Raw genomic sequence first — 23,289 nt, 5'->3', positions numbered from 1 at the left:
CAAAAACAAGCTTAGTGTTATTAAACTGCTCAAACAAGTGCAACATAATGGTATTAGATAAAAAATATTGGTCAAACTGTTGATTGTTTGTAAATAGCACTTTCACATAGGTGCTCTGCATTTAATATCAGATCATTTATAGTTTAAACCGGCAATATATATTTTGGTTTTGGCTACCTGGGAACTGTGGAAGAATCTTTACTAAGACCATTGACATTGGCATCTGTGACGCTGACGATTGAGCGGCCCGACCAAGCAAGGAGGCAGAGGCTAAGAGTTCAAATATAACCCGGTGTGGGCATTTATTCCTCATGGGCACATGATGACTGTCCTCCCTGAACAGTCAGCAGCCACAAGGATCTCACACACACCCAGACTAACAGGAAAGCAGAACCCTAAATACACACAGGAGTCAGGACCAATCAAACGAACAAGACACAGGTGAGGGGGGAGGAGACAACACAGGGCACCAGGTGAACACAATCACCAACAATGAAGCTATACAACCCGTAACGGAGGCCGAGATCTATGGGCCCAGAGATCACCTCCGTTACAGCATCTTAAAATGATGTCATGGCAAACTTTTGAAAGTCTCCACCGAATATGTCTTGCTCTTTATCAGCTAAAAGCTCTACTATGTTCAACCCTATCTCTGTACTTGTGTAATGCAGACATCATATCGTTTCTTAGAGTTTTAATGAAATGAGCTGCCTGCTGCTGGGAACAAGGTTTATAAGAGTGGAGGGACTGAACATAGGCGGTTAAGTTGTGGGTCATAAAAATAATGAACAGTAAGACTCTCAAACTCTCCGTAGAGCCTAAAGATTGAAAATAGACCAGGGTAGCATTAGATTGAATGTACAACCCAACCAGTTTAAGGTTATAGTACCATAGTAGGACTTACAGAACTAGATTGGTATTATCTTCCCCCTTTTCAAATCTACAGCAGCAGACTTGCTCAAATTAAATGAGAACATGAGTCATGTTATGGGTCAAACGGTGTGATCCAGTGCACTGACATTGGTTATATCAGTGTGAATTAAATGGATTTTAACTTTGAGAATGGGTAAACATGGTCCATTGCCAAAGGTGTCACAATAAATAATGTTTCCCCATGCTTTAGAAAGTGTAAGCTTACACTGCACCCGGCCCCTGCCTACTGTATAATTGAGAAGCAGCTCATCTGTGGGGTCATCCATGTGTGGAGGGCCTAGAAACGGTTTGCCAGCAGCACATATTATTACATCAGGGGTTGTCAGAGCGTATTGATTACACACAGTAATGCACTCGCATGCACTCCTCAGCCTACACTGTTATTGTAAATGAGAGTCTGTATGGATCCTGCTTCGCACTATCAGCACAGATCATCTATCACGACGAGTGTGAACTGTGGGCTGGGGAAAAAACAACAACACACACATTCATACGAGACTGCAGCGTCACAGAAAACACAATGCGTTTGTGCAGCTCAGCAGACGAGAAAGAGAGTCATTATTACAATCAAGAGGGACGTGTCAGGAGATATTTGTGTGGTAAGAACTGTAGCTTACTGTAATAAAGAGGGTACTTGAGTCAGGATGGCTCATTTACACAGACACATTTGTTCGTCTGATTATTCGATGGACAGGGACACTGTGGGAGCACATAACAAACCTCCACAGCTGCTTCTATTTATAGGACAGAAATGCACACACATTCATACAAACACATACCCACGTGCACACACCTTGTTACGCTCAAATTAGGTCAGTGTGAAGCTGCCAAACCCCTGCGGAGACGGAGAGAGGGAGAAGAGAGACGACTGTGGCGGGTGAAGGTTGGAGATTGAGAGGACAGATTCATCTTTGATCCCGCATCACGGCGCTCCGCAGCAGGGGGTTATGGGGCCTGAATGTATACATACATACCATTATGTTCACGCAAGCTTTATTTTATGCAAACCAGCTTGAGAAAATTACACAAACGAGCCTGGTTTAATCTGAATTATCATTTGCAAGCACTAACGGTACAGGATATCAGAGGCACTTCGTTGCCGGGCTTGCAGCAGTGCTGTAAAGCTGCTGTCTCTGTCCACGGTGCTGAAGCATGCAGCAGTGAGGCAGGGAGAAGTGCAGGGGAAGACTCAGCTTTGCCTGCCACTTGCACACAATGTAAGCATTAAACCAAGCACACTGAACAGACATGCATTACCTACAGTAACACTGAAGGTTTATTCTAGCTCAGTGATTGCAAATGTGTGACTCAATGCACTAAATCCACCATCTTGCATTCACTGTCTCTGTGCTTGTTGAGCTTAAACCGCTATAAGATTGAATTCCAAAGTGTTTTGACGCAAGTTTTACAACAGGATGAGGATGTTATCTGCTTCAAAACAAGATTCCAGTGCTGAGACAATAGGTTTGACTATCAACATTCAATGAATCAGTGACAGATGAAATAATCATGTTATGCTGTAAGTTAAATGCCACCAAAAAGTGCCAGAGATTGTATGTCTCCACGTTACAAATGAGAATAATTAAACTCTTGGTTTTGGTTGTTTTTTCTTTAAAAAGTTGTGAAAATATGATTCACAAAGGTATCTGATTAATTTAAATATTTTTGCTAAGTCTGTTTGAGTATATTAATGGCAAACCTGAGCTAGTCATCCGCTTATCATTCGTGCACAGTGTCCATCTTATACAGTAACATGTTTAAGGGTTTGCTCTTATGCAAAGGATTTGTAGGCACTGCAAGAAAAAACTATACGGTTTTACTCACTGACTATGAAGTAAGAATTAAATAGATTTATACAAAAGCTTGAAATAGAGAATTGGAAAAGCGCAGGTGTAACTCATATTGTTTAGGTAAATGGCGCCAGTTAGCACAATACATTAGCTCACCTGCAGTGAGAGGACCACAGTAATTAACTGTTATTGATTACACCTGCGCTTCAGCTATTATAACACGTGGACAGGTCCTCTGTGAAAAAAAGGTAAAGCCTCAAAACATGCTCCAAAATCTCAAATAGTATCTTATTTTGTATTAATCGGTTACATTCACAACGATATAGTCAAAAGAAAAGTAATCTTAAAAGTTTGCCTTAAAATGTGTCGTAAAACAGGAAAGCTGAGGTAATCTGTTCTGTTCTCGTTAATTGTATTTTACAATGGGCAGTGATAGCACTTTCTGCTACTGCAAGTGGTGAGCGCAGCAACATAAAACAAGATAAAAGTGTAAACAGAAAGCGCGAGTGCTACTAAAAGCCTCTGTACTATCCTCTGATCTAATACCTATGTCCATTTAAGGCGCAGATATGTGTTTTAAACCCATTAAAGTGAGCATGACCAGAGATCATTGAACATGTCCTTGCAGCGCGGGTTTATGAGGGATAAACTTGCAGGCCTTTTTACGACTACATGCTTGTAAATTTAGAACCTCATTAAAGAAAGACCTCGACAGTAAAGCAGCGCCTGCTAGCTCATGGTATAGTTGAGAAGGTGCATCGAGCTGAGGTGTGAATCTTTACCAACAAGGCTACAACACTCACTGCGGTATCAGAGCGGTACAGCAAAGTCGGCCATTTTGGGTTCCTCCTATCCCGTTCTACCAGTCTCTCCATTCAGGTTGCCACATTGGCATAGCGGGCCTGTTGTGGCAGTTTGATTTCCCTAAACAACACTAATCGGACATCTGTAGGGAAGGATAAAGCCCAGATTGGCTTTAACCACACGGCAGGTCTCTGTCGATAGGCCTGACGCTAGCCAACATTCATACGATTGGCTGACGCAAGGCACCGGCTTTCTTTATGGTTGGCTAGTAGCGCGCCAACAACAGCTCACTGAGGATAGAGTATCTGGCAACACTGTGAAGATTGGCTGCTTCCTGCCAAGAAACTGTCCCGTGATTGGCTGTGGCGGGTTCAGCGTGAACTGATTGTCCTATCAATGCCCACACGACGGTGCTGCCTGCTGGCTGGCTTTGCAATACGCAGCTATCCGTAACACCTTCAGGGGGCATATGTCCATGTCTTTGAGTGTGTATGGATCTGTATATATACTAAGCCGTGCCAGCAGGCTCCAACACCTCATTATTCTAAGCCAGGCAGGAAATGGGTTTTAGAGATCTCTCACTGAGCTACGTTCTTGGAAACGAAGGCTACATGTCTTCACATATGAGCAGCACAGGCCTGGGAAATGCCTGTTTAGTTCAAGTCATCTGCACTGCAGCACTTCAACACAAATCAAAACCAATTGACTCTGCACGTAGTTTAATATCACAAAACACAAACTGTTGCAGTCTTGTGCAAATTAATTTGGGTCTGAGAGTTTTTGAGAGTTAATGAATTTGAATTCTTCCACCGAGTCTTGTTAACTGAAGTGTGCTTATTCCATGTGATGTTAAATACAGCTCAGCCAAAACGATGAAGATGAAAAATAGCAGCGCCTAAAGCCTCATTAGGGGATTTGCTACATTTGGGAGGAAAACGTAAGTAAGTTCGATCCTGTACACTCACTGGGCTTTTGAAGAAAGAGAAAAAGATTATGTGAAGACGAAGTAGAAGATGGAAAAAATTCATTGAAAACTGTATAGTGTGAAATTATTATTTAACTAGAGACTTGTATGTATTTTAATTTGAATATTGCATTTTTTGTCATCAAATATTTGGTCACCCATAGTATTTGAGACTATTTTAAAACTACTAAACTAGGCATAATAATTCCAAATTAATAAAATAATTCTAAAAGAATACCTTTATTAGTCCCACAGAGAGGACATGTATGCAGAAAAAAGAGCCACAGACACATGCATTAAAAAGTACTAAGTTATGATATAATACAAAATATAAAATAAATATAATAAAAAATTAAAAGTTACATAATTTTCAAAATAACATCCTGTAACAGTTCTTAGGATTTAGCAGCCAGGTATATATAGCACAGTTTTAACGGCATATATATATTGCACATATAGCACATATTGCACATAGTTGGTTGGTATTTAACAGCAAGGGGTGTTATAGTCTGTGGTGTGTGTGTTTGGGGGGGGGGGGGGGGGGGGCGGGTTCTACTAAAAGATGACAACATAATAAGAAAGCTGTTATCCCTTGGATGTAATTTCACTTCAAGCTATAACTCAGGGCTGGGAGTCCGGCTTTATTAATGCACACAAGCGACCCGTGGTGCTTTTTCTCCAAGAACAGACCCCCTGATCTCATATTCAAAGAATGTCTTTCATACCGTGCTCAACATTTTCCATTACCTCCGGTACTTTACTCATTGCGCAACGTGCTTAAAATGTCAAAAAGTACAAAAGAAGGTGGTTAAAAACCTCCCATGAACACGACTACACCCACTGTGCAATCGGATGAGTTCACTATCAGTGACCACCCGTTAGCCTGGGTGTGACCGCCAAACAAACGGCAAACCCTATAGTTTGCATAAACAAACAACAGACTTAACAGTATACACTGTATTGTATTGCATGTTATTTACAATCCTAAACACACATGAGTGTTTACTCTTATTTCAACACAGCTTACTGCACCTGCTATGAGGCAGTATTTGCATTAGTAACATAATCTAAGGAAATGTAAGGCTGACCAAGAACTTTTTTAGCAATACAATGTTCACTCTCTCATTGTGTTAACATGCTAACATCTGCTAATCAGCAATAGAAAGAAAGCACAGTGAGGTTAATGGTAACATCATTGGTTTTGATTGTAATATTTTAAAAAAGCGTTGGAAATGTGTATTTTTGATGTAATGATGGCATTAGATAATAACCAGAGCTATCTCTGCGCATATAACAAATAAGACACAAATGGTATTTATTATACATTTTTGTCTAATGTATTTTGACTAGCATCCCAGAATTGCTGCTTCACTTATAGTCATCAACTAAGGATATTAACACAAAAAGCAACATATTGAATCTATTATATATATTGATATAAAGTAATAATAAAGTTTCTGTGCGGATAACTACAGTAATAATGATACCAAAAAAACAAGATTTGTCCTCTTTGGAAGTCGTTTTTTCCAAACGAAGATTGAGAGGGACAGTAAGAGTTCTACATATTGATGTATATATATAATATTCTCTGAAATGCGAGCAGCTTTATATCATTGCTGTGGCCTGGAGGGAGGGAAACTACTTCTCCATCAAGGGCTGGGGGACCGTGGGTGGGCAAAGTGGATGAGTCACACTCTGCCTTCCTCTGATGCCAGTTTTGAGGTAGCCTTGAGCAAAGCATATCATGGATTAGTGGCGACCAATCAAAAGAGTGCACTTGGTAGTATGCTTAAATGCAATGATGTAGTGTGTTGTGAATTTAAATTGAGTTGATTTCTATTAAAATCCTAGATCTGACGTAATGGAATAAAAAAACGGATACAATTATCCCGTTTACTACGTCTTTATACCCTTTACCTTTTTGAAGTACAACTTTTCATAAAGCACTTGACACGGCATCCATCAAACACAATTATTCCCTGAGCGGCCTGTGGAACTGGATTGTGTCTAAATCAATTGCATTGATTTTGTTCCTGTTTGTCTGAATGTAAATTAGTGTGAACCAGACTTTCCCTGATCCACTCCAGTATAGAGGGAGATAACAAAAAGAGGGAGCTACTTTTAGAAAATCTTCAAAGATTTACTCAAAAACCCCAAATAAATCTATTAGTATGAGTTACTAACTTTGTAAACAACAGATGTGAAATGAGTCAGCTAGTGAGGAAAAAACAAGAAATATCTAGCTTATTTAAAACCTCACTCAACAAAATGCAACAGGGGGTCGGATCCAAGAGGATGTCCAAATTGAATGCTGTGTACAAAACAGATTGCTATTTTTGACATTTGGGAGTTAAAGGCGAGCGAAGGGTGAGTAAGTCGGGCATCTGTGTCGTGAGCCGAGCGACTGTAGGAGGAGAAGGAGGCAGCAGAGCACTCTAATGCGTCTCATTTCACAGGGCGCTCATCATGGCAGCGCACTTCCTGGCACAAACTCCCACTGAACACCCGTGCAGCCGTTCTAAATGTGAAGCACATTGTTTAATAGTCCATTACGTAAATTGATATTGCTCATTGACTGTTATCCTTGGCTGCCCACGTAGTGTCAGAGAAAGAGACAGAGATGGACTGTAATGCAGTGAAGGGCTCATAGGGCACGCCATCACTGGTGTTTGGTGTTCAGGAAGAACGTGCCAGAACTTCCCATCTGCTCCACTTACTCCCACCACACACATCCACCTCCTTACACTGTCGGATACACAGTGAAATTAGAAATGTACTTCACATCTTCTGTAAGGGTTTACTAAGGATTAAAGATTGATCGAGAGGGTAATTTTTTATATAAATGTCTAAAGAATAGTAATGAATGCCCATTCCAGAGCCCAATGTGATGCCTTCAAGAGCTTTTGTTGTCCAACATAACAGGCACAATTTAATGATATACAGTTTTTACACATTAAAGAAGCCAAAGAAAAGAGTTGTCAAGTGTTGAAATTACTATAACTATGCATTATGAATATTTAAAGCAGTTTGAATTGATATTTTGAGCAGTATTGATACAAGGGAACAAACTGCAATCTCTGCTTTTAATTCTGTCCTGTAGCACATTGTGTCAATAATGGTAAGGATTCATTGCAATATGTCCAGTGCTGTGACACTACCACAGAATCTTATATATTTTTCCTGAAAGTTACCTTAACGGTTTATCGATGAAGCACTTGCCGCCTGATGTTCTGTTGATTGACTAATCAGGTGTATTCAGTTTACTACCGCACAAAACAAAGTAAAGCAGCACATTTCACGTTGGAAAAGCTTAAAGCAGAGGTTGGGGAATATTGCTTGAATAAATTACTCAAACAATGAAGCGATCCACCAATCGATCAGTCAAGTCAATATTTCAAGCTTTAATCTAATATAGTATTCAATCATGTTTGACTGTTCTTTTATTCTTTGAAAATATTTGTACTTTTTTATGGTAAGTGGAAATATAATCAAACAAATGTTATTTCTCCACTGCTGCCATTGTAGTCAACACCTGCAAGTTATGCCTCTGGATAATGTATAATATGTTAACACGTGACAGTACATCTTTGGCAGTGTAACCATGAATACACTGGCCAGATTTTTGGTTCTTTCAAATGTAACAAAAATCCGGATTTAATAATTTGTATAAGATTTGGGATTGCTGTGCTTCATATTAATCACATTTTGATATATTAAGTACCTGCAGAAACTGCCACCTCAACAATCATAAATGTGTTAAAAGTTGCCTAAAAATCATGTCTTGACTTTTATACATAAATATGTGCCCCCCCCCCCCCCCTCTTGTGTTAAGAGATTCTTAAAGTTTCAGGAAAAAAGTTTCTCTTTCTTTTTTTCCTGATCCCTTTATCTAAAAACGTTGTCTAAAACAGATTTTGGCCATTTTGTGATGTCAAAATGTTTTTTTGGGTTGGGAAACAATTATGGGGTAACACCCGCCCACTTAAGGATCTGAATCTCCTCCTAGAGCACCCTTGTGTTTTTAAACCAATCATCTTGTAGAGGGGCTTGGCCAGCAGCAGCTCATTTGTATTCAAAGATACACAATCAGAACTTTTGAAACAGGGCTGAAACAGAGGGGTTTCTGGGATGCTACAATGCAGTGGCGGTTCTAGAACATTTTACATGGGGTGGCAAAGGGGGGGCAAGATGTCATGCCAGGGTGGCATGGGAGGGCGGACAGTACATGGTATGTTATACTGTATATCCTATGTAATGTTAAATCATCTCCTAACACAAGTGTTCTTAATGCACAAGAGAAACAAGGTGTTCAGACAAACAAACTAAAATATAGTATAAAACAGCAGAAAATACTCATGATACCCTAGAATTATGTTTACTGTAAGTACAGTAAAAGTACTTAGGTATAATTAAGCACACAAATAACATCACCCATCTCTTAAGAGAGCTAAAGGTGACCTGTGCAGCAACACATTTCAATACATATTTGTCAATACTAAGAGCCGCTAGATTGTGCTGCTGTAATGGAATATGTATGCAAGAAGAATAAAAACATATCATGTGGTCCAGCTGGAGTCTCATCTGCCTCCTGATCCCTGCCTCTGTCCCTCTTTCTGATACTTCATCTTTATTCCTCACATACATTTCTTCTTCTTCACTAATGTCTTCATCTCCTCCTGGCTTTCTCCTGCTCTGACCCTCCTGGTCTCTTCAGTGTAGCCTACTGTCTTTTCCTTTTCCTCTTTCTACTCATCCTGATCACTTCTCAGATAGGCCTATGTATTTTTGTTGTTGTTGAATCACTCCAGCTACTCTGTCCTGCAAGACTCTACTTGTGAAAAGCACTGGTACAAATGCTTGTATAACTTTACACGTTAGGGCCATGTAGCTAATAAGTAGCATAGCCTATAATAAATATAAAATCAGAAAGTATTTATCAAGCGCACACAGGCAGCTGTGTTTAGATCCAGTTTGACGGTAAAGGATGTATCCTGGTTTAATTTATCAGGCCTCATTGCTGTGATGTGTATTATACGTGGATTTAATAGTACCGCATAGTTTAGCAAATAAAGTGATTGATCTCCCAGCTAGCGCTGTCTGCATAGTATTGTGTAACGTAACGTCCCAAACAGCGATCGTCTGTTAAACGCTATCGATTCAAACGGCAGCGTTTTATTAATATTTAGTTTCAAGCTCTCGTCCTTATTAAAAACAAAACCAGTCGAAGGGGAAATGCTCTCAGGGGAAGCTGATCCACATTCAGGTGCTGGGACAGCTCGGTCTCTCTGCAGCTGTGTGAGCCGCGGTCTGTGTGAACGCCACTCCGCAGTTTATTGCAGGGCCGTAGCTACGTTTTTAACGGGCCTAAGATGATATTTAAAATGATTCACTTTTAATTAATGAACTGCTTGTTTCGTTGCTTGAGAAGCTTGTGGATATAGTGTAGGTTTGTTTCTACAAGTACAGTTTTAGGGACACAAAAGTTAGGGGTGCAGTGGGGGGGAAGCTTCCCCCCTTGCCCCCCCGTAGATCCGCCCCTGCTACAATGCATGAACTGTTTGGTATTTCGAGCCAAACCCTTCAGAAACATGTTTTAAAGATATCTGAGCCAAACAAAATAAACTTAAAGAACAATGGAACTGTTGTTTCCTGACTTTGAAAAACCAACATGGATCTATGAAGACAAAGAGAAAAGGATAAAAAACAAAAGCTTAAAATGACACTGAAAAATTCCTACAATCTGCTGATGTTTTTCTAAATCTTCTCCTCCCGTTAACAAAGTCCACAACTTTGGAAAAGAAAATGTTTTTGTGTGTGGGTGGCTCTACACTGACAGCCAATTGAATAAGATCTACCTCCCCCTGCAGTCAGGGGCATTAGGAATAAAGCTCAACCAAAAGGATGGGTCGTACATCATTGAGCATTACCCACGCTCTGCTCTGTCTCTCAAACACAAATTGGATTACCTGTGCATCCATGCGGATCTCCACAATTGGACAGGCAGACACACACAGACACATTTAAACCCATGCATGATGCAAACATTGTAAAATGCACAGTTCCATATGGCTTTATTGGACTTGCAGTAAATGGAGTTCACAATTACGGCACCTACAGTCCATCTCTCTTTAAAACGTACACACAAACACACACACGGTGCAATTTCTATTCCCCGATAATAAATGCCACATTATTGTGATGTACAACGATGGGCCACATCATATAAAGGTTGCCCTGATGGAATCTGTGTTTGGAGCTGCCGGCCTTGACATGCGAAATCAGATCCTAAAGCTGTTTATGGCGCCATGAAGCCAGACAGCATCCCTCTTCTCTGGTAAACAATCCACAGGAAGCTGATGATGTATTAGCGAGGCATCTAATCAATCTGAATACGCATCTTTCTAAATAACCCATTTCTGGATTTGGGTTTTTTTTGTGCATCACAGTGGGGTGGCCAAGGCTCAGAGTTTTCCAGCTGAGGACTGATGCAGTAGCAGCAGCAGCGCTTCAATAATGACTCTACAGCACTTTACAGCCAGCCACTAATTGCTATTTATTTGAAACAACACATTTTAAATAGAGAGTCATAACAGTACAGTCACATCCAGCGTAAACTAAAAAGCTCTTTGTGGAATCTAAATGCTTGTAAAGGCAGCAGTGGCTGTTAAGTTTAATAGGATGTGTGTTTGTGTGTGTTAAGAGGTGCACTGATAGTGTCAGTAGCACTGCAGTTGTTGGTGATCAAAAGGGGGAGTGCATCTGACGAAGAGATAGGTTGTTGTGCTCCCTATCTCTGTTTCTTATCCTATATCTAATAGAACTGCTCGGGTCTTGATAGATTGAGTGGGGAAGTTCATGAGATCTTTCTAGAGGGTTATCAAGAATAACTTTTATCCAATGACCTTTTCCCTCTCTGTCTGTGTCTGTGTATTCTCTTGTTCCGATTAACCCAGCCAAATCTTTTTTCTTGTTTTGTATCTATATCTACGCCGGGATCCGGAGTCGAGGCTGATCCTCTTGCTGTAGTCCTGTGTCTTGGATCCTCTATCCTGAGTTATGGATTAAGTCGTGGATGTTTCGGGTCGTGGCTGAATCTGTCTCTGCGGTCCTGCCTTGGGTCTCGTCATGCTGCTTCCCTGATGGCTTCCTCAGGATTGTAGCTGACATCCTCGTGGATTCATCTTATTATTACAGACACATGCATTTCCTAACATTCGGTCTATATGCTGTAAAATGTATTATCTCTTCGATTTACACACGGCATCTATTGCATGTCTGTCCGTTCTGGGAGAGGGATCCCTCCTCTGTTGCTCTCCCTGAGGTTTCTCCCATTTTTTCCCCTTAAACTGTGGGTTTTCTCTGGAAGTTTTTCCTTGTACGATGTGAGGGTCTAAGGACAGAGGGTGTCGTTTTTCTCATACTGATATTCTGAACAATCTGTGCTGTTGTATTTGCTGTAAAGTGTCTCTACTGTAGGCTATTTTTATTATATGTACAGCACTTTGGCTCGACCAAAAATCGTTTATAAATGTGCTATATAAATAAAACTTGATTTGATTTGATTTGATCAAGCTCTTAAGTGCTAATGCCTTGAATGAAAAAGGGCTTTTGTTCTGATAGCAAAAGCGAATAAGTCACACTTTGGAATATTAAAAAAACAGCAGAGAGAAAGAGAAGCTCCCTCAGCAGCTTTTTAAAAAAAATCCTTTTATTGTACTGCATGTATTCTCTCTTGAAATAAGAATATTAAAATGTGGTATAAACAAGATGAGAGGGAAAAAGAAAATACAGAGCCAAAATTACACTATTCACACAGTAATAAAACTGCAGAGGATGTTTTTGTCCCTCTTTCTACAGCACCTCATTATCATTATTATAATACTCATCACTTTTTAGATTGTATAAAGGATTGTTAAGTCATTTTCAGTGAATATTTTGGTCAAATTAAGCAACTGTTATTGTTCTACTTCTTCCTCTGAACACTCAGTGAAAAGATCTTTAGGTTTATTTGGAAATGTGGGCTGACACAATTGGGCAATTAACACTAGAACCGCCAACGGGTACATTTTACCCGCAGCTGTTTTTTGATTGTATGTAGGCCTAACTTTTTTTCAATAACATATTAAAGTCTCCCAGTCCGTGACTTTTCCTGAAAGTGTGTTATGTAGCACCCTCAGTTGTTAACAATTGTCAATATGAAGTCAGATTGAAAAAATCGCCAAAAACTGCGGTTCCTTATAGATTGAGAGAGAGAGATAGATAGATAGATAGTGAGAGAGAGAGAGAGAGAGAGAGAGAGAGAGAGAGAGAGGAGAGAGAGAGAGAGAGAGAGAGATTGAGAGAGAGAGAGGGAGAGATTGAGAGAGAGGAGAGAGAGAGAGAGAGAGAGAGAGAAAGAGAGAGAGAGAGAGAGAGAGATAGATAGATAGATAGATAGATAGATAGATAGATAGATATAGATAGTTTAACATCTTGGAGAATACAAGATCTTGGATGACTGAACTCACGTTGAGGACGTAATGCATGTGCAGGTTACGTGCCAGTTGAATAAAGATGGACACTCGGAATGAGAGAAGTAGTCCGCGTCGTCTGTTTATGTAGACAATTATATGTCCATAGAACAGAACATTACAGATAGATAGATAGATAGTTATAGATAGATAGATAGTTATAGATAGAGAGATTTGTACCTAAACAAAACATAAGTCTAACACCAAGCGTTTAAATCAGCCCTGGTAGCGATATTTTATACTTCATGCACAAACTATATCATATGTGCGATCAAAACTGTGCGATCAAAACTCACTGTTCTGTATGATAAATAAAAGAACATTGTACCTTGAAAATAAATAGCGGGTACATTTTACCCGTTGGCGGTTTTAGGTATACAGCGACCTCTGGCGGTTCTAGTGTTAATTGAATAAAATGGCAGAAAACTATAAAAATGACCCATTATATTTTCCCTACAGCTAAAGGGAAGGTTAAGTTGCTCAACTAGTGGTCCGAAACCCAAAGCTATTCAATATATTGTTATTTATAACAAAGCAAAGCAGAAATAATCAAATTGTACAGCCTCAAACCACCTAATCTTTTATATATCTATTATCAATATGGTTGCCAAGTGTTGATTGACTCCACCAATAATTGTATTGACTGTAATTTGAAACACTACAAATAATAAAATAACACTCCCCCTGAATTATTTAGCACTGAAAACTACTTTTATTCTTCTGTCTTTTAGGAAAAAGCTATATTACCACAGAGCTTGCAAATATGTAATAGGAACATTCCAGGAGCATTGTTTGAATCTGTTTTCTTTTAGGATAAAACTTAGGGACAGGCGCAATCTCATGGGCAGATCCCCCGCTGGTTAAAAAAAAGGCGTTCTGAAATGTGATGCTAAGCGGGCCGACAGCAGCCTGTGGCCGTAGTAATCCCTCCAGAATAAGATTATCCCTGTGTGGCAACAGTGGGTCGGGCATTCCCATCCACTGTGTGTCTAAGACGGAGCCCATTGAACACACACACACATGCACGCACGCACGCACGCGCGTGCACGCACGCACACACACACACACACACACACACACACACACACACACACACACACACACACACACACACACACACACACACACACACACACACACACACACACACCACACACACACACGTCACACACACACAGTATATAAACTCTGCCTGGTCTGGACTCCAGCATCAGTCCCCAGTGAGACCGAGCATCAGCACCTCAAGATGAAAATGGTTTCTCTTCTCCTTCTCCTGCTTCTGGGCCTCTGCAACGCTCAAGATGGAAGTGTAAGAAATGACTCACTAAATATTAACAACAGCTGCTCTGTGTTAAATGAATTGCACATTTTCAACATTATCTATCTTTATCCAGTTTATTGAACTAAAGTGAGTTTAAGTTGAAGTAAAATGTTGTTTTTTTACTTTGTCACAGGATTATGGTGCTGAGAGTGGTAAGTGATCGAACCTCAGTGCATCTGTTTGCCCTTGCTAACAGACGAAATATATCAGTTATAAAACTGTGTGAAAAACAGAGTAACATGACTTCTGCTTTGCTTGCATTTAGAGATCTTAATGGATCAATCAGACACGGAGGATATAACCACGACTATTTTGCGGATGAACAACGGTGCGTATTCAATTCTGATAGTAGAAGGACGGCGCAGGAACATTAGTTTCTCACAATGTTAGCGCAGAACTCCTATATTGCATTATATAGACCACATATACTGAAACACAAACAGCTTGATTTGGATGATGTTTTTGCTTCTTCCAATAGGATCCACTGAATTTATGCTGGAGGGAGACCTGATTATACCGAGAACCAGGAATGCGATGAAGTGTAAAAGGAAACCCTACAACTGTCGCTGGCCAAAGTCTGCTAACGGGAATGTGGAAGTCCCTTATGTTCTGAGCTCTAAATATGGTAGGTTTTTACTTTTTAAAATTATGCACATCTCTTTTAAAAATTCTGAATCTGTGATGAACTATTTGCACTTGTAGACCAAAGCGAGAAGAGAACAATTTTGTACGCCATGAAGGGCATTGAGGACAATACCTGCATTCGCTACATTCCACGTGCAAGACAGACAGCATACCTGGACATTGTACCGAGATTTGGGTGAGTCAATGACTAAAGTATACATTTAAAGTGCAAAAAAGTAGTAGGACTGTCAAGATAAGTCATGTGTTGGAGTAAAATGTAGTTAAATACATTTAAAGTTTGAAAAACTGTTGTATTTTTAAACACAAGATTATTCAGTTAACTATCCATTGATTTTACTTATCAGCAATATTTCATAAAAATATAGTTACTTTAGAATGGCTTTGTAAACCAGTTTGTCAGCAAAACAGCTCTGCATCTCAGGATTTATTTTGTGGTTTACTATAATATTTTCATGTTCTAGTGTTCAGTATATCTTTGTAAAGGAATGTGACTACAAAGACATATGTCTATAAGATATGCAAAACAACTACAAAGAGATGCAAAACTACAAAAAAGCACATGAAAAATGGATATGTGACTTTTAGTCTAGGGGTCTGGTTGTGATGATGGAGAGGGGGGGGGGGTTACAGCATTTTACAGTATCATTCTTGAATTTGTGACAGGAAGTACTTATTCACATCTTTCCCAATTCTCTGAAGTTGGCAAAAAAATCCACCTTAACATTTGTCAGTGCCCTCGAAATCCTCAGAATTCACCATCAGCCTGCAATAAGCAGCCCAGTTGCCATTGAAAATGTCATCGTTTTTTGTGATGTGGCATAAGTTCAACGTGAAGAGCAACTGACGTAGTATATTAAACGTTTTTGAAAGTTACATGATTATAAAAACAAATATAGCATGTGAGAAAGTACTCAAAGGGAGGGCAATGGTTGAGTTTGATGGCATAAATAAGCATGGAACTTCATCCAGGACACCACTGTTTGTGTCCAATGTGAAACCAATATTTATTTTATTACTGACAACCTACAAGTTTGCAAGTTTAGCTTCACAACAGCTGATTTCACCTGTTGCTTGAATCCGACAGAAAACTCTCCAATCATCGAAAAGCTTATAATTAAGGAATGTACATACAGGGTTACAACAACAAAAAGATATAAATGTATTAGTCAAATGTAAAGTTGCATGTTGCATATATATTATCCCTGTCTCTCTTTCACTTTCTACTATTAGCTGTGCGACGACACCAGGTTATATTGGAGACAAGCAGACGTTGACACTGCAGAAGTTTGGCTGCATAGATCACGGCATCATCCAGCACGAACTGCTGCACACGCTGGGTTTCTACCACGAGCACATGAGGAGCGACCGCGACCAGTATGTCAAAATCAACTTCGAAAACATCATGAAACGTAAGGCTCTCACAGCGTCATTTATGATTGATTGATTTCTTAGTCTGGAAGCTACTTACTAATCTTTTTATGTCCCTAGATTTTAAGTTCCAATTCAAAAAGTTTGACACTGATAACCTCAACACGCCATATGACTACACCTCTATTATGCATTATACAAGGTAAAATACTGATTCAAGACAGAGCAAGCCGAACCAAATTCTATTTTAGAAACGCATTAATGATTGTCTTTTTTTCTCAAATCTGTAGGAGAGCCCTTGGAAAGAATAATGCAGTGACCATTACCCCCATCCCTGACGCCTCTGTCACCATGGGGAAGAGTAAACGACTGAGCGACATCGACATTGTGAGGATCAACAGGCTGTACCAATGTGCTAAAAAAAACTCTAATAGAGGATGACTGCAGTGTGTGTTCATTCTGACATTATATTTGTAATGTGAAAGTATGACAATAAAACTGTTTGATCTCATTCATCTTTTGTCTTTTACTTAACAGTGCGCCTTATTTTGCAATGTTGTGTTCTTTGGTAATAGCCAGATCTACATTTAAAAGGGTCTTCCAAACTTAGCAATCAACTAAATGTAGCTAGTTAAACTTTAGAGAATACAAATCGTAAATTAGAGGCAAAAAGTGTGACGGATGTTTACAATGAAGGAAAGGTCAAACCAAATACACTTAAGAGACGCATTCTGGGAAGTCTGGCTGCAAAATAAGGGCTTCAAGGCATTATATCCCTCACCAGCGCCATATAGATAGAAGAGTTACGACATCTCCGTTCACTCCAATGGACCAGTTTTTTTACAGCAATGGCGGATCGTGGAGCTCTCAATAGTTCCCCGGTAGTTAGCTTGCCGCTGACTTGCGGGGCTATCTGCGGCTAGCAGCGCAGTAGAGTTGCAGCATAATAGATAAGATAAGATAAGATAGAGCTTTATTGTCTCCCTTAGGAGAAAGTTGTCTTGGGCATCGAGATAATACACATAAAACATTCAGGTCAATCAGTCATAGACACAGAACAGAGACCACATAATCACATGGCAAAGAAACAAACAAGAAACATACAGGTACAGCACTTTCCCTATTAATAATAATAATAATAATTCCTTACATTTATTATAGCGCTTTTTCAATGACTCAAAGCGCTTTACATATACACACATTACACATATATCATACATGCAATGGTCAGATACTGTGGACAATACCCACAGGAGCAAGTTCAGGTAAAGTGTCTTGCCCAAGGACACACCGGCTTTACAGACGCAGCAGCGGCGGGTTTCACCCCTTGATCTGATGAACATTGCACAGCGCACTGCGCCACACCGTCCATCTTCACGCCTCGAGGTCATCAAGGCGCTTTTACAAGTACACATTGGTATTATACATGTACTGTGGACATTACCCACAGGAGCAAATCCGGGTGAAGTGTCTTGCCCAAGGACACAACGGCCTGACGCAGTGGCGGCAGGAGCGGGTTTCGAACTGGAGTTCCCCAGCACTCCCCCTTGATCTGATGATCGGATGCACATACATAATCAAATTGCCTGTCTCTGCGGTCCTGCCTTGGGTCTCGTCATGCTGCTTCCCTGATGGCTTCCACAGGATTGTAGCTGACATCCTCGTGGATTCATCTTCTTATTACAGACACATGCATTTCCAAACATTAACATCCTAACATTACATATGCTGTAAAATGTATTATCTCTTCGATTTACACACGGCATCTATTGCACGTCTGTCCGTCCTGGGAGAGGGATCCCTCCTCTGTTGCTCTCCCTGAGGTTTCTCCCATGTTCCCCTTTAAACTGTGGGTTTTCTCTGGAAGTGTTTCCTTGTACGATGTGAGGGTCTAAGGACAGAGGGTGTCATATTGTCATCCTGATATTCTGTACAAACTGTGAAGTCCACTGAGACAAATGTAACATTTGTGATATTGAGCTATATAAATAAACATTGATTGATTGATTGATTATATCTTGGGATCTGCTGCTTCGATTTGGACCGTTCTTCTTGTTAATGTTTCTAGCAAACCACCCAACTTTATGGATTACCTAAAAAACTGTCAGTGAAAAAATAACTAAGTATACACTATGTTAGATTTTATTTCTTGAAAATATGCTTAGTCTGAATCAGGTAATTCAATTAATTCTAAAGAACATCAATGAACATCTTGTATGATTACAATAGTTACAGAACATTACATTTGTTGCCATATGTTCTGAATAACTTTGTACTTATGTAGTTAAGTGTGACTGCAACTAAAACTGAAAGTATTATATTTCTCATTACTATTTTTTCCATTAGTCCATATCAATATTAAATACAAGTTTTGGAAACGTTGGCAAACGACACACTGATTAATTGAACTGGATCCAAAAAAGACTGAAGGGCAAATGTGTGGCAGAATCTTCATAATTGAGGTCATTTCCATTTTGGCTCATGGTAATTAAGTTTGGGATTTGTACACAAGTGAAGACTAGCGTTATATCAGAATGAATCAGCACTGCAGCACATACAGCGAGATTTTGCAGAGCTCTCAGAAAGATAAACCAGGCTCCCACTCCCCAACACTGCAGAGACATTCCGTTTCTTTTTTCACTTTTCCACATCCCACACTCTTCAATGTGTTTTCTGGTTTCCACCCTTTGAAATCCTACCCAGTGTTATCGTTCTGTATAAGGCTGTAGATATCAACATTGATGAAAAGTCTTGGGGTCCTCCCAGAGTAGATTTTAATGCATTCGCTTATGGGGAAATGTATTTTTTGATATATGTCAAAATATAAAGCTCATGTTCATATAGTCTGCTGCACATTCAAATCATAGCCAACATATCTGTGTTTACCCTTTTAAGAACAAAGTTCATATATTATGAGAATAACATCATCATTTTATTACAATAAAGTAATTGTGTTTCAAGAAAAATAAGTTAATTTGCAAAAGCTGCCACCAAGCATGCCCGTATGCATCCATCTGTGCATGAATAAACTCCAAAGATGTCACAAACACTTGGCCTCTATTCCAAATGCAAGTTATTTAAGTACAATGAAGTCTTAATATTTCAAGGAAAGTTCAAAGTGTCCTAAAGTCTGCTGTGCATGACATTATTGCTGATTTTGTAGTACGTCATTCAGACTTTCTGGTCATCTGACACACAAAACCCAGATTGTTTTAGCGGTTAAGGCAACGTCTTTGTGCTGCGTTTCAACTGAGCTTATCTGAAAACATTTCTGAGTGTGCATGAATCTCACCATTGTTTGGCCCATTTGACCCACAGTTGTTAACTTCACCATCGCCGATAAAAGAAGTCAGCTCACACCTGCTTCCTCATGCTTTTCAGAGGGAAGCATTGGAGTCCAATGCAGCTTATGAACTGGAGATGCTAAAACACTCAGATATGACTCAGAGAACCCTGTCCAATTATGACTTTATTACTAATGACAATTTCAGAATATAGCAGAAGCCCCATAAGCAAGCCAACTAAAATCATAACTTTAGTATAGCTCATTCCCTCGCTCATTTCTGGCTGTATTACAGCAGCTTTTTCTGTGTTTATTTCAGTCCATCCCCAGGATATTTCTTGCAGCAGCAGCTTGCACTATCTGTCAAAGCAGAGCCTCAACATATTTTTTCGTTTTATGGCAGATCCAACCATTGCTTTTGAGGTTTCGTACTGCCCCCTACTCTTCTGGAGGCTTTGTTGCATCTATGAGTTGAGTCATGTTCAAAATAAAACTCCTATTTCATGGTGGTGCATGAGTTCCAGACATTAAAAAGGAACACACACCTGTGCTTCTGTATTCAGCCCCAGTAAGAGAGAGCAGTGTTGGGTGAGAAAGTTTGGCATAGGTGTGGGGGGAGACCATAGTTTTCCTATTATGCAAATGTATATTCTCCCATGATGTTTGAATGCACTAGCAATCACGACAGCATCGCATGTATTTCTCCGGTGGTTTGGCTTAAATGCAGCTAAAGAGGTCATGGCACGGCAGTACTCTGAGAAAGCCAGTGAATGTGTATACTTCAGATGGACACATTAAATATATTTAAAATCTACGTGTTTACTGAAATATTTAACGCTGCAGCTCTGTTCACGCTCCAAGAAGCTCCAGGAGACTTTTTGGCCTGCTATACATTTGAGTCTTTTCTGCAAATCCTGATTAAAATAAGATTACCAATGAGCCTGGGATCCCTTGACTGAAGTACAAACAGGTCACCACCGGAACACAGTGTGGCGGGAAATAAATAATAATCGTTGAACGTTCAATGTAAGCATCTCTCTGGACTGTGAGGCTGACGTAAACTCCAACACATCGAATGGAATATTTTATCTTTCCTTTGATTGTTCGCTCATGTGCCTCCCTTGGTTTTTGCCGTTACTGGAGCCTTATTAAACATTGAAACATGAAATGGAAGCCTGATTTGCAGTATGTTACGTAACACTACGGATGCTTGGTAACAGCGTTAAGGCTCTTACGGATGCTCTTTGACCGCACTCTAAAGGACAGCGTGTATGACCGGGGTCTCCTGTAAGTTGTCCGCTCTAATGAGAAGAGGCTGATCGCGGTCCAAATGCAGTCTGATCTGTGATGTCACAAGTAATATGCCCGCAGGCCATAACCGCTGGCTGGCTGAGCGGCTCCTACCACCGCGTTATTAACACAGATCAGTGTACCAGCCTTTCTTCAAACACCATAAGCTTCAACACACAGCTGAGTGAACTGCCTAAAACCCACCAATAGTAAATGTAAGTGTTCACTGTGAGTGGTGCTACTATCTTACTTAGACAGTACAATCTTGGACACTTTTTTGTGAACAAGGTAGGCTTTTGACTTGCCTAAAAGAAATGGCTTTAAAAAGACAAATGAAGAAAACACACATCTAAAAGGTAAGCCTTAATAAAGAGAGGAAAAAAATAAACGAGCACAATTTTTGTAAAATACTTTTCCTCTTTCTCTTTTTTAGCAGCTCGGCAAAGACACACTGTCTAGGGAAACATAAATAGGGTGTTTTGCACCAAAAAGACTAGCTTTGCAAAACACTTGCTGTATGTACTGCTGCTGAATAGACATTGAATACGAGTGCCTACACCTGTCAGCCATTTACAAATGTTAAATCTTTAAAGGCCCATCTCTAATTTAGAAACGGGGTTTGTGAAAACTCTACAATCATCCGGACAAAGCTATAATAGCTAATACTATGCTAAATAGTGATGTCACATTTCCATTTCCTTCAGGAAGACAGAGCGCTCTGCAATGTCAGTAAAGCAAAATAACCTATTTTGATTGTTGTGTTGCAGGTGTAACTGTATAACAGAACAGAAGTGTAACAGGAGTGTCTTTAAGGCTTTCCTCAGGAGAAGACAGTATCATACACATCACTATTGTTATTGCAAGATGGTGAGCTTTGATTGGTTGTCAACAAATGGCATTTGATACAGAATAAAGCTGGAAAATACCATTTAGTAGCATCCTCGTGATCATAATTATACAGCGTGATAGCTAACATGAGTTTTAATAAAAAGCAACCACTGCTGTTTGCATAGATCATTCGATTTTGCTTCAGCTTTCAAAGCCTGTCCTGGGTCACAAGCAAGTCAGCTGTTAAGTGCCCCTTTTTGAAGGAGATGAAGGCAGAGCTCGCAAAAACAAGTATACTTAGTTAAGGACGCAATCAAAAGGAGTAACAGATTGGCATACAAATTCTGGGAGTCTTTGTTGTTGCCCTGCAGGACCCAGTGGAAACGATTAGCGGGCTGAGAGATCGAAGGCAGCCAAACTCTAACATGTGCTACTGCCGAAGCTTTCATGAAGTTTCACTCAGCTTCTCTTATGCGGATCTGAGGAGCCCGGAGAGCCAGATACAAAACTTTTTAGATGTCTGAACCTAGAATAGCACACTGACAAGTAACTGTCTGTCACTGCATTCTCAATTCTCATGCATATTTCATGCATTGTGTTCCCCAATCCTGAGATTGTGGCTGATTTGACTTTAAGGAGTTTTCGAGGTGGAGATTTACATGTCTGTATACTGTATACACATGTTGTCTTTGCAGGCCAGGCAGCATTTCAACAGAACCCCAACCTGTCTGCGTTGAAGACCTTTGTGAATGTGTAAATCAGACCGAGGCATTAGTCTACAATCCCTCTGAGCTGTGTTCACATCTCTGTTTGTTGGCGCTGAGGAATTGCAGCTGTCGAGAATGATGCGGTCCCATTAGTGACGGAATCCGAGCTGGAGATGGAGCCAGACAGAAAGCCGCTGTGGGGACAAGATGATAACAAGGTACTCATTGGAGATGCGAGGGATGGCGTTTGTGCATCGCTCCTCGCGTGAGTCTGATGAGGAGAGGGACCGAGGAAGAGATGGAGGGGTTAAGATAAAGAGAAGGAGAGAGAAGGTGTGGAGAATGAGAAAGAGAGGGAACACGGTTAAGAAGGAAAAGGATAGGGCAGATAAGATGAGACAAATAGAGAGGGGAACAATGAGAGCGGGGATTAAGAAGGAGTGTCTGGGACAGTAATCAGAGGAAGGCAGTGGTGAAACGGAAGAATCAAAGCACTGACGGAGGCAAGTGAGCTGACGAGAGGCAAAAGGAGCTCAATAGCTGGTGTCCTGACAGATTGGGAGGTTTATCCACAGGGAGTTACTGATGCCTCATGCCGCACTCTTTCACCCCCGAGTTCAAGCTGTGTGCATCATCGCAGGATAAAGACACAACAAGATCACTTTGCAACAGATGTTGAAGAAGTTTTCAGCAGAGTATTGAGATAAAGCCAGGTCAAGCATCAACAACAGTAAGGTTGCCGCTTATCAAAGAAACCACTACATCAGCTAGCTGCTAACACTAGCAAGTTGATATCTGCTACCAACCTTAAAACATACCTTAAAAGTTAGTTGTACAAAATGCAAT

The 23,289-nt window shown here is 40.2% G+C and overlaps 2 protein-coding genes across 7 annotated transcripts in view; one reads left to right on the top strand and one right to left on the bottom strand.

The window, feature by feature from the left end:
• The window catches only part of mdga2a (MAM domain containing glycosylphosphatidylinositol anchor 2a), a 203,606-nt gene that overhangs the window by 145,010 nt on the left and 35,307 nt on the right, over positions 1-23,289 (bottom strand). The window lies entirely within an intron of this gene.
• Positions 14,175-16,850, top strand: LOC117554268 (low choriolytic enzyme-like). The gene is made up of 8 exons (XM_034228621.1): positions 14,175-14,310; positions 14,456-14,474; positions 14,588-14,650; positions 14,801-14,947; positions 15,025-15,142; positions 16,198-16,376; positions 16,456-16,537; positions 16,626-16,850. The coding sequence occupies exons 1-8, from the start codon at positions 14,248-14,250 to the stop codon at positions 16,774-16,776; spliced, it is 822 nt and encodes a 273-aa protein (XP_034084512.1). The 5' UTR covers positions 14,175-14,247; the 3' UTR covers positions 16,777-16,850.

The sequence above is a fragment of the Gymnodraco acuticeps genome, unplaced genomic scaffold, assembly GCF_902827175.1.
Source record: "Gymnodraco acuticeps unplaced genomic scaffold, fGymAcu1.1, whole genome shotgun sequence".
Lineage (NCBI taxonomy): Eukaryota > Metazoa > Chordata > Actinopteri > Perciformes > Bathydraconidae > Gymnodraco > Gymnodraco acuticeps.
This window is presented reverse-complemented; position numbering and strand designations above follow the sequence as displayed.